At 37.6% G+C, this 10,502-nt stretch overlaps 3 protein-coding genes across 3 annotated transcripts; 1 reads left to right on the plus strand and 2 right to left on the minus strand.

Moving 5' to 3' along the window:
* Positions 1–1,119: 1,119 nt before the first annotated feature.
* LOC111781089 (aspartyl protease family protein 1) lies at positions 1,120–4,316 on the minus strand. Its single transcript, XM_023661513.2, has 10 exons — positions 3,927–4,316; positions 3,672–3,807; positions 2,976–3,211; positions 2,633–2,857; positions 2,398–2,533; positions 2,233–2,306; positions 2,049–2,148; positions 1,920–1,977; positions 1,647–1,718; positions 1,120–1,559 (listed from the first exon to the last, which is right to left on the minus strand). The coding sequence occupies exons 1-10, from the start codon at positions 4,223–4,225 to the stop codon at positions 1,342–1,344; spliced, it is 1,554 nt and encodes a 517-aa protein (XP_023517281.2). The 5' UTR covers positions 4,226–4,316; the 3' UTR covers positions 1,120–1,341.
* A 659-nt stretch (positions 4,317–4,975) lies between these two features.
* LOC111781694 (uncharacterized) lies at positions 4,976–5,834 on the minus strand. Its single transcript, XM_023662381.2, has 3 exons — positions 5,537–5,834; positions 5,395–5,446; positions 4,976–5,304 (listed from the first exon to the last, which is right to left on the minus strand). The coding sequence occupies exons 1-3, from the start codon at positions 5,692–5,694 to the stop codon at positions 5,158–5,160; spliced, it is 357 nt and encodes a 118-aa protein (XP_023518149.2). The 5' UTR covers positions 5,695–5,834; the 3' UTR covers positions 4,976–5,157.
* A 1,894-nt stretch (positions 5,835–7,728) lies between these two features.
* On the plus strand, positions 7,729–10,284 carry LOC111782097 (putative protein phosphatase 2C 60). The gene is made up of 5 exons (XM_087120153.1): positions 7,729–8,166; positions 8,485–8,901; positions 8,982–9,349; positions 9,452–9,688; positions 9,839–10,284. Exons 2-5 carry the CDS (start codon positions 8,583–8,585, stop codon positions 10,091–10,093), a joined length of 1,179 nt encoding a protein of 392 aa, XP_086976279.1. The 5' UTR covers positions 7,729–8,166; positions 8,485–8,582; the 3' UTR covers positions 10,094–10,284.
* The last annotated feature ends 218 nt before the right edge of the window (positions 10,285–10,502 follow it).

A 10,502-nucleotide genomic window follows, 5' to 3' on the forward strand; every position in this document is an offset into this window, starting at 1 on the left:
CTCGATCAGTTCCTTTCAAGGCACCCGAGAATGAAATTTGTTCACTACTGTCTTTCAGACTTCAGGTTATGATCAAACAAAAGCAGATCAATCAATTATCATTAAGCAATGTCCTGATAGATGCATATGTAGATGCCTGCCTAATCCGTCTACAAGTAGTTACTAGCCACTTACAAAACAAGTCATAGTGAGTAGATATGTTGTCAGAAAAGGGATACTGGTTCCCCCCATTTTTGCTTCCCCCAGCTCTTACTGTTCTTGATTTAATATCTGAAAAACTTGATACTCACTTTCCTGGGCTATTCAGTTAAGAATGTTTGCAGTTATACACTAGAAAGCTTCCAGATTGAAACTGGATGTAGCGTTGGTCCATGATTCATGATCTTCACAACTTCACTCTAAACTTCAATGCGAGGACTGGGTCTCTTGAATAAAATTATATTTTCTAAAACAAATCCTTGTTTGCATCTCTCACAGTGTCAAGTCATCCAGCCAGCTAGGGTGCAAGATCTTGTGGAAGGCATCTATTCCTAAGCAATGTATAGCGTGCCTATGGGCTCTCTACTTAGGAGACATTAACATTGGATGATACGGTGAAAAGAAGCAACCTGTATACCTCTTTTAGTCCTAACTTGTGCTGCTTTTCGATTACTTTCAAGTGGGTCGACATCATCTATTCCTTGCAGGGGAATAAATTGTTAGTATCTTTAACAGTCAACTCTCTGTAGGGTATACCTATACGTAGGAATGGGAATGGCTTCTCATAAGCCTTTTGAAATAGTTTGCGGCGTTTTGGAAGTTATGGATAAAAAGGAACAAAAGACTTTTGAACAAGAAAAGAAAACTTTGATCAATTGCAGGAAATTATAGTCTCTGTACCTTCGTTTAAATCATTGTCTTAAATCTATATGCCTCAACTAGAGACCTTATGCAAAGCTTTGCATGTTTCACAGAATAATGAAATTGCATTTCTTGTTATAAAATAAAATAAAAAAGCAATCCTGCTACTTAGATAAATGGCGGAAATGAAAATTGCGCAGTGGTTGAACAAAGAAGTAGCTCTTCAACACTATTATTTCAACGGCAGTCAGCAATATATGGATAAATGGGATATAAAAGTGGTAAGACATTGGACGACCTCTCAATCTATTTATGGTGTATCAATCAATCAACAAAATCTACATAATTTGGAATACTGATTTCTGGTAGAGTGGCTTGAACTATAATCCACAGTTTAAAGTGAGGCTCTATCAATTTAAGATAACACCAGGATATAAAGACATCACAGATGTCCATACATGGAGGTTACCAGATGGGTCAGCAACGGTGAACATTGAATGTCTATAGTAAAAAAAACAATATAATGAAAAATCTGAAGCAAGTCAAAAGAGAAGAATGGAAACCATTGAATTCTGATTCAGTTGAAACTTGAGCACTAATTTTCGTCTCTCTTGTCAAGCCTGGACTAGAGTGATTACCTACTCCAGCAGCAACAGCAGGAGGAACGGTCGTAACATCTGGTTTTGTTGGAAAGAGATTTTGTTCTTCAATGTCGTAACCTGAAATAAAAGCCCAAAGTTCTTTGACTATAATAATGTGACTGAAAAGAATGATAATTCATTTGTGGGTAAAAGCGCATAACTTACAATCAAACTTCCTCCAGCCTAAGACAAGCTTTTCCCGGTCAAATACGATACGGTAGCCAGTCATGAAGTTCTCTGCTTAAAGATCAATAGTTGAAGCATGAGTAATTATGTCGCCAGAAAGGTAAGAGCTGGATGGAAAATGGATAGACTGATTGACAGCAAATCACCATAATTTCCGGTAATTATTTTCCCAGCTTTCAATACCATTGCTATTGAAACAAGATGAAAGTCATTTTAATGCAAATATGCTCAATCGCAGCATAATCTACTTACGTCCAATTATATCCAGTTCAGCACTCTTGACCACGGCCAGGCAATAAATGAGTTCATTCTGCAAATTTGAAGGAAAATATTGAGGCTCAAGGAAACAGTAAAAACAACACCACATAAACAGCAGACTACCTGAGTGGAGATGACAATAATCGGATCAAAGACAGGAAAGGAACTTCCACCTTTCATGGTTAAACTAAGATTAGGCATCAGGGAAGCATTTGCATCTGGACTGCCTTCATAAAGAGGTCAACAATAAAGGTTCATAAATGTAGAATTGAGATTAAAATAAACACATATAGGTTCAGCACACGACCTCATGTAATAACAATATTCAAAAGGTATCCTTGGATTAGGGGGATGGCGTTCATCTCTTGTTTGTTCATGAAACTAAAAGAGAATGGAAATAAGTTCCATACAATACAAAATTAATCCAATTATAATGGATAAATGTCAAATATTTATGAACTGAAGTGCTCACACTTTCTGAAAGCTTGGAGTAGATCGGATCAGTGAAGTACGTAAAAGATGTTCCAGAGTCAAAAAGAGCAGCTATATCCACATCAATCAGATTAGTGCCTACTTGAATGTGAGTAACTGTGATATTATAGGTTGGGCTGAAATTGAAATAGAAATACCATTAACTTGATGAATAGAGAAATATGACGTTGAACCCATGAAATATTGATATTTGGCAACTCCAAAACTACACTTACTGTAATTGGTTTAGGTTAAATGGGGTTTCTTCCTGCTCTGAATTACCCTTATCTCCAAAATTGATCCTTCCAACTCCATCGTCGCTAAAGCACATAGAGAAAGAATTTGCCATAAAACCTTCTCTTGACAATATGCTAGGAACTGATATTTGCTCCATACCGAGCCCAAACAAGCCATTGGGAGCTGCAACATCAAGAAATGAGCCACTCTGTACCTGCCCACAGCTGCACAGACGGATAAAGGCAGGGCAACCACATGAGCAGATAAGAACAGTTTGCATAAAAGAGTTGCCCGGTAATAAGGTCCCTAATCAAGTTAAGCTTAGCATTAGCATATACTGACCCAAATGTGATGTATGCCTGGATAGGTTCAGAATGCTTATATTCTGTTTTCAAGTGTAGAACATCCTCTATCAATATACCACTAGTTGATGTTTCGGCTGATACATAGGAGACAATATATGGACAATTGCCAAAGGCCTTTATGCATTGATCACGTTGTGCACATAAACTGTTGTTGCAAGGAACAGTTTTGCTCGTTGACGACTCTTTGGGGCTGTATATACTCAACTCAAAATCCTGCATGATCGCACAATTGAAAATATGAAGAGTTAACTTCCGAAGCTAGGTATCTCATTCTGAACATACAGAAACCATCAGTGAATTCAGTAACTGACAGGAGATGTATACTGTCATTTTTTTTTTCTTTTATTTATTAGTACACCACTTGTCATAAATTTCTTAAACCACCGTTTCAATGGAGATGGTACAGAAAGGGAAAGAATGAAACTAAGAAGGTTACGAGTTTGAATGGTGTATGGTTTGATTATTCATCTGAGTAGAAGCTAGAACTCTCACAGGCAAACATCAGAAACCAGCAATATGAGTTAAAAATTCGGGATCATTCTGAAGAATCTGAACTTAAAAATAATCAATGAATTTTACACCAAGAAAACTAGCAAAAATTTCAGAAGCAAGAAAAATAAGAATCAATAACGTAGAAAACATAATAATCCAAAGAAAGTAACGAAAAGCATACAGAAGCATAAGGAGAGCCCTCCGTGGGCGCGCATCTACTACAGTCACAAGGTACCCAAAACAGATCACTTCCAGTGTCAAGTGCCACCATAAACTTCATTCCTGGAGTTCCTAATTGTACGGTAGTATAATGCAGACTGCAAAAAATCTCAAAAAAAAAATATATATATACAAAGAAAACATCAAACTAGGTTACGAGAAAAATCTCAATCACAGAAATCATTGAAAAAAAAAAAAAAAAAAAAAGCTACCGTACAATCCCAACGAGCTAATCCGAAAACTCGAATTCCCATCGGAGAAAGCCAGCGGTCCATCAAATTCGGATAGCCTCCGGCCACGGAAGTAGCGATCACGTAAGGCCAGTTGAGAGTAATACTCAATGCTTCCTTTAGCCGGCCAAGAATCAGGGAGAGACAACTTTCCAGAAACACCGGACCACTTCTTGACCTGTTCGGAGAACCGGTGGTGCATCTTGAAGCTAAAGATGCGGCCATGAGAGCTCCGAAAAGCACAAATCAGAAGAAAGAAGAGAAAGATACAGTATAAGAAACGCATTACTGAAGAACAAACAGAGAGAAATTAGGGTTCCAAGAGAAGAGAGATCTCGTTCTCTTGGCGTGGAAGTGAAATCGGGAGAGGGGACGAATTGGCAGGTGGAAATGGGACCCACTTTGTTTTTATTCGACAGTTGAGGAAGTTAGAAGCGCGCTTTTTCAAATTCATTTTTATTTTTCCTTTTTTCTTTTTGGAACGGATTTTTTTTGTTGACCAAACAGGTCAACCCTCCGTCTGCTTCCCATGTGTTTGGAAACAGTGATATGTTGCGATGTCAGTGAACTATTTCTATTCCGGGATAGCTAAAGACTATTCTTAACAATTTTATGAATTAATTTTTAATTTTTAATAAATTTGTAACACTCGAATAAATGAAGAGTACATAAATGAACTGGTACAATGACTAATAAAGAATTAAAAGTCACCACTTATACCAATAAAGTGCGCATTTTTTTTTTTTTTTTATAACTCAGTTACATGAACTGAACTAAGACAAAACATGTTGGAAGAACTCTGTGTGTGGTTTGTGGGGACAGTGTTCACTTTTATAGAAGTGAGGAGTGAGTAAGGTGACCATGTCATAGGGGATGCAGGGGAATGTCGGGGCGGTTACATGTCCCATCAAATTAAAAGCATGAAATCTATTATCATAGAATTGAATCGGTCAATTTTAACATTATTAATTTGAATTCAAAATTTGTGCCGTCTAAATAAAATAAAAAAATTTAAATCTTGAAACAAAAAGTATTGTGTTTGTATTTACAATTACGAAGATGCACAATTGAAGAAAATCAAGATTGTACAAGTAAGTAAACTCACTAACAAAGCTACATAAAACAACAACCAGTATATCTCTGTTCACTTCTTCAATGGCGTCTTTGTTCTTTCGTTCATGTGGGGAAACAGAGGTCAAACTGAACTTCTAAGAGAGCTTAGGTTCTCGAAAATGGCGATTGAATCTCCACTTGATGAAGAAAATACACGTCTTGAACCAGCGGATTCCCTGTTCTTCCCGGCGGAGATCCCGAATAACACGACGGGTAACAATTCAAGCACAAACAATCTCTCCCTTCAACACCCTACAAACACAAACATTCGTAGTTTTCTCATAATTCATTCACAAATCAGGGAATCGAGGAATCGAGAAATCGAGAAATCAACTTCCTTACCTTTCCCGCAATGATATTGAGGATTGCACTTCTCGGATCACTACTAGATTGGCTGGTGAAAGACAAGAGTAAATTAAGGCATACATACACTTGAAGAATATCAACATATAAAGTCAGAACATAAAATTTTATCGAGAATGACCTATGAATGCGATGGGCGCATCGAAATGGGGCGAGGAAACTAGGGATGGCGGGACGGAGGCGGCGGGGCTTAGGGCAAAGAGGGGGGGCATTATGGTCAGTTTCAGGACTTGAATCAACGAGATTGCTTTTAGTTGGTATGTGATGCATCTTCTTCATCTTGTTCTTGTTCTTGTTCTTATCGTACGAGTATCACAAATGAAAAGAGAACGATAGCAAGTTGAGTATGATGATCGAACATAGGTAGCTATTGATTTATGATAGGTTAAAGAAATTGATAAGCCACATGTTGGAGAGATACAAGGAAAGACAGTGATCACTTGGCCAAGAGCGGTTGTAGTGTTTTTCTCTTTGTGATTTGGTCCTACTTGGGCAACACAGTGATTACAAACCTGAGTTTATTTGATTTCCTCCTACTTCTTCTCCTCTCCCTACAATTATTTGGTCAACCCACATTTTCTCCCCATATACAACATAAACTCTTTGGATCTTCCTATATTTAAAGTCAACATCTCACTCACTTATTTTAAAATACTATTTTTGTTCCTGTATTTTTTTTGTTTTTATACTTTAAAATAAATTATTCGAGAAAAAAACACGGAATTTAATATACTAATGTCGAAAAGAGCATGGAAACTTGAAGAAATCAATTGAAAACAAGCACGACCGTACCAAAAAACGGCGAAAAAACAATGATACCTTGATTCTATGTCGTTTAGAATCTTGAAAATTTAAATAATAAATTTTATTAAGATTCTCGTTGTTTGGATTACTTTTATTTAAAAAATGCTCTATTTTCAAATTATTAAAAATGTTGCTCTGATAACCAGGTTATGATACCCGGTTAAGAATGAGAAATAGAAGTGAGATTGAGAGTATATAAACATAAGTGGGACCCAGTGAGATCTAAAGTCAAAGTGGGATAATTCAATATTCATTAATGTTAACAACTTTTAAATAGCATAGCGACTAAATCCATAAAATATTCTATCGACCAAATCTGAAAATAAGATAAAATATATCAAATATACTATTAACCAATTTCTAAACCCAACAGAAAATCTAACTGATTCTATTTAAAATATTTTTCAATACTCCCCTCACAGTTAGAAGGAGAGTTTTGAAAGCAAGATTTGAGAAATTGAAATTGGTGTTATATGGGAATGTAAGTAAAATGCAACAACAACTGTTATGCTTACTGCATATGACAGGTAGGGAGAAGTTGACAGCTAATCATGTCCCCTGTAGTACATTTTGGGGGTATTTTAGCCTTGCAAGTGTAGACATGATTTTGGTGAACGGATACACCCTCATACTGACCCAATATGTAATGGTAAAGACCTATCTAGGATGAAAGCATGTAAAAGGGGTTTGGAACGGGCATGCAACTATGGACAACACGTCGTGGACAAGCAAGACTGGGACATCTGTCATGCAGCCATTGACAACACGCGTTGGACATGCATGACCGTGACATTCTCTCCCACACAATTGGTTGACATCCCTTTCAATCAACCCAAACAAGCAAAATTAGGACTTGAGTGTAGGTCAATAACTGTGGAGTAATTAAATAATCAATTTTATTTACTATTCATAAAGAGTAAGTAAATATTTACTATTCATTCGAACAAAGAGCATAGGTCAATAATTTTATTTACCTAAGAGTGAGTAGAAATTTAAATAATAAATTTTATAAAGAGTTTATTCAAAATACTCAAATTTGCTGTTGTGTTTGTATTAATTTTTTTAAAAATACATTTGAATTTAAAAGGTGACGTCATTTTTAAAATTTAAATTTTAAATTGAGTACGTGGATATATAGCGATGATTCCAATAAAGAAGGGGAGGCAGTTAGAGATACAAAAAGAGGGAACACGTGGCAAGGTTGACTCTTAAATGAGTTGACACGTGTGTAGAGAAAAAAGTCATAAGAGGATAAACAAGCACGAGGGGAGGGAGCTCTTTATCAATGACTCAACCAAGATTGCCACGTATTCATTACCTCTCCTTTTCTCACTTCCCTTCAATAATATCTTCTCCTTTTCAATTAAAATTGATTTACTCCACATAAATTTCAATTTATATGGAATTAATTAATTAATAATTTCATTTTTTATTTTCCATTTTATATTTTCCAAAAATAAAATAAAATAAAATTAGAAGCAAAATAATAATATAATGGGCGACGATCAATGATATGGTTCTATTCTATTCTATGCCTCTCGTTTGCATCCACTTTCTGTGTCTCTGGTTTATATTTATGGAGCCCATTGAAATCCCTTGTGTATTGATGCCTTTCCGCCATCGCTGTTGGTTTTCTCTTAGACGTGTTCTTGGTGCCACGCCAGGTAGAACCAACCACCGAACTATTTCAATTCCCCTTTCATTTCATCTCACGGATTGACGGGGTTTTCTTCTTCTTCTTCTTCTTCATCTTCAATTTTCGTTGTGCCCTAGAAAGGGAGCAGAAGATAAATTTGAAACCGCTTTTGCGTACTGTTCTTGTTTGATCGATCCGTGGTTCTATCGCTTTTCGAACCCACGGGTATTGCTCTGTCCCTTTTAGATCATCGTTTTCATTTGGTGGTTATTCAGTATCTGACCGACCTGATCGAATAGCCTAGTTTCTGAGTGAGTTCGTGTTACTCTTTTCAATCATCTTTGTCATTTAGTTTTTATGAATTTGAGTATTTGATTGTGTATTGCTGTAGCCCTTCTGTTAATTTCGATATGAAGTCAACGGATTATGCGAGTTTTTTTTTGTTTCTTTCTCTGTTTTGAATTTGAATTTGAGGCATTAGAGATGCTAGGTTTCTGTTCTATTGTGGATTTATTGTAGTTCATCGAGTTAGTTGACTGAAATATATGAAATTACAGGAAACATTCATCAGATTTAGGGGTTTTGCTGCTTCGAATTGTGAGTGATTTCTGTTCTTTTTGTTTGTTTAGTTTGCTGGGAAAGACGGCTGGTGGGAGCTTTTAGATAGAAGGGTGTTGTGATTTTTTCTGAATGTGGAGTTAAGAGGGTGGAGCTGATGAAATGAGGGATGTTATCCAGCTTGATGAACCTTCTGAGGGCTTGCTGGTTGCCATCCTCGGACAATATCGTACACAGCAACTCGGATTCGGCAGGCCGTCGTGAAGGCCTACTATGGTACAAAGATCTTGGACATCACATGAATGGTGAATTTTCAATGGCTGTTGTCCAGGCTAATAACTTGCTCGAGGATCAGAGCCAGATCGAATCGGGTCCATTGAGCTTGCTCGAATCCGGGCCATTTGGAACGTTTATTGGTGTCTATGATGGTCATGGTGGACCTGAAGCATCAAATTACATATATGACAATCTTTTCCAGCATTTGAAAAGTAAGAACTCTAAACCAAATGAAGAACTCTTTGTAATTATGTTTTTGAGTATCTGCTGAACATTTCATTTCAAAATGCAGGGTTCACCACAGAACAACAATCAATGTCATCTGATGTGATAAAGAAAGCATTTCAAGCTACAGAGGAAGGGTTTATTTCGTTAGTGGCTAAACAATGGCAGATGAATCCCCAAATTGCAGCTGTTGGTTCATGCTGTCTGGTTGGTGTGATCTGTGGTGGCACCCTTTACATAGCCAATCTTGGCGATTCCCGTGCCGTGCTGGGAAGGCTCGTTCAGGCGACCGAGGAGGTCGTTGCTGTTCAGCTATCAGCCGAGCATAATGTGAGCATAGAAGCTGTCAGAAGGGAGATGCAGTCTTTGCACCCAGATGACTCGCATATAGTAGTTTTGAAGCATAATGTATGGCGAGTAAAAGGCTTAATGCAGGTACAACTTGTAGGATACTGAGCTATATATGTCGAGTTTGCGTGACATTATGGAATGAGGCGTTTTGAGCATTTTGTTGTTCGCATTTCGGATTCGTTGCAGGTTTCCAGATCTATAGGCGATGCATATCTAAAGAAGGCTGAATTCAACAGGGAGCCCTTGTATTCGAAGTTTAGGCTACGCGAACCGTTCAATCGGCCAATATTGAGCTGTGAACCATCAATATCGATGCATGAACTTCGACCACAAGATCAATTCATCATATTTGCCTCTGATGGTCTGTGGGAGCACCTTAGCAATCAGCAGGCTGTGGATATTATTCGAACTCACCCACATCATGTAAGTATTATCGGTTCACGAGGGACGTGTTAACGTCTAAATCCTACTAAACTACGTGCTCCTTCGATTGTTTGCTCATACAAGGAGGTGATGAAAAACTAAAGATGAACGAAAACGCCAAATTTGAAATGACTACTTTTGTTCATGCAGGGAAGTGCTAAGAGATTGGTAAAAGCTGCTATGCAGGATGCAGCTAAGAAGCGAGAAATGCGATATTCAGATTTGAAGGACATCGACCGAGGTATCCGCCGTCATTTTCACGATGACATCACAGTCATAGTTGTATTTCTCGACTCGAATCTCGTGAGCAGAGCAAGCTCGGTCCGAGGCCCGACTACGTCTTTGAGAGGGAGGGGCGTTATCTTACCAAAAAAGTCTCTAGCTCTTTGTGCTCCACCTGCATAACTTAACACAATCTGATGAAGCTGATAGACTCTTCTTGTAGCTGTTATGTACGTACCTAGTTTTTTAATGCGTAGTTTAACATTTAACACGGCAATTACTCTATGTAGTTTCCAACAGTTTGAGCAGAAGTAAATGAAAGAACCAGGAAAATAGAGCTTAATCTAAACAGAAATACTCTATTTTGTTCATTATTTGTAGTCTCGGAGAGATGCTGTTCGGTACTCGTTTGATCGATGTCGATAGGAATACTATTGTTCTCTGACTATTTAAGCTTGCTCTCTCGAACGCAAAACTATCCATCCCGATTCAAAGCTTCCCGAATCTGATACCTTCAATGCTCATTAGGCTTTCAGAAAATTCAAACCCCATCGACCTCCTCGGGTCTGTCGATTTCTGGCTAAGATGTTTC

Source organism: Cucurbita pepo, chromosome 19 (assembly GCF_057944985.1).
Source record: "Cucurbita pepo subsp. pepo isolate OVF chromosome 19, ASM5794498v1, whole genome shotgun sequence".
NCBI classification, from domain to species: Eukaryota; Viridiplantae; Streptophyta; class Magnoliopsida; order Cucurbitales; family Cucurbitaceae; genus Cucurbita; species Cucurbita pepo.

Coding starts and splice junctions, on each gene's coding strand:
- LOC111781089 (XM_023661513.2), bottom strand. CDS start 4,225: ATGCGTTTCTTATACTGTATCTTTCTCTTCTTTCTTCTGATTTGTGCT. Junction 3,808..3,926: donor CGGATTAGCTCGTTGGGATT/GTACGGTAGCTT, acceptor GATTTTTTGCAG/TCTGCATTATACTACCGTAC. Junction 2,858..2,975: donor CAGGCATACATCACATTTGG/GTCAGTATATGC, acceptor CCGTCTGTGCAG/CTGTGGGCAGGTACAGAGTG.
- LOC111781694 (XM_023662381.2), bottom strand. CDS start 5,694: ATGAAGAAGATGCATCACATACCAACTAAAAGCAATCTCGTTGATTCA. Junction 5,447..5,536: donor TGCGCCCATCGCATTCATAG/GTCATTCTCGAT, acceptor GTCTTTCACCAG/CCAATCTAGTAGTGATCCGA. Junction 5,305..5,394: donor TCAATATCATTGCGGGAAAG/GTAAGGAAGTTG, acceptor TTGTGTTTGTAG/GGTGTTGAAGGGAGAGATTG.
- LOC111782097 (XM_087120153.1), top strand. CDS start 8,583: ATGTTATCCAGCTTGATGAACCTTCTGAGGGCTTGCTGGTTGCCATCC. Junction 8,902..8,981: donor TCTTTTCCAGCATTTGAAAA/GTAAGAACTCTA, acceptor TTCAAAATGCAG/GGTTCACCACAGAACAACAA. Junction 9,350..9,451: donor GAGTAAAAGGCTTAATGCAG/GTACAACTTGTA, acceptor GATTCGTTGCAG/GTTTCCAGATCTATAGGCGA.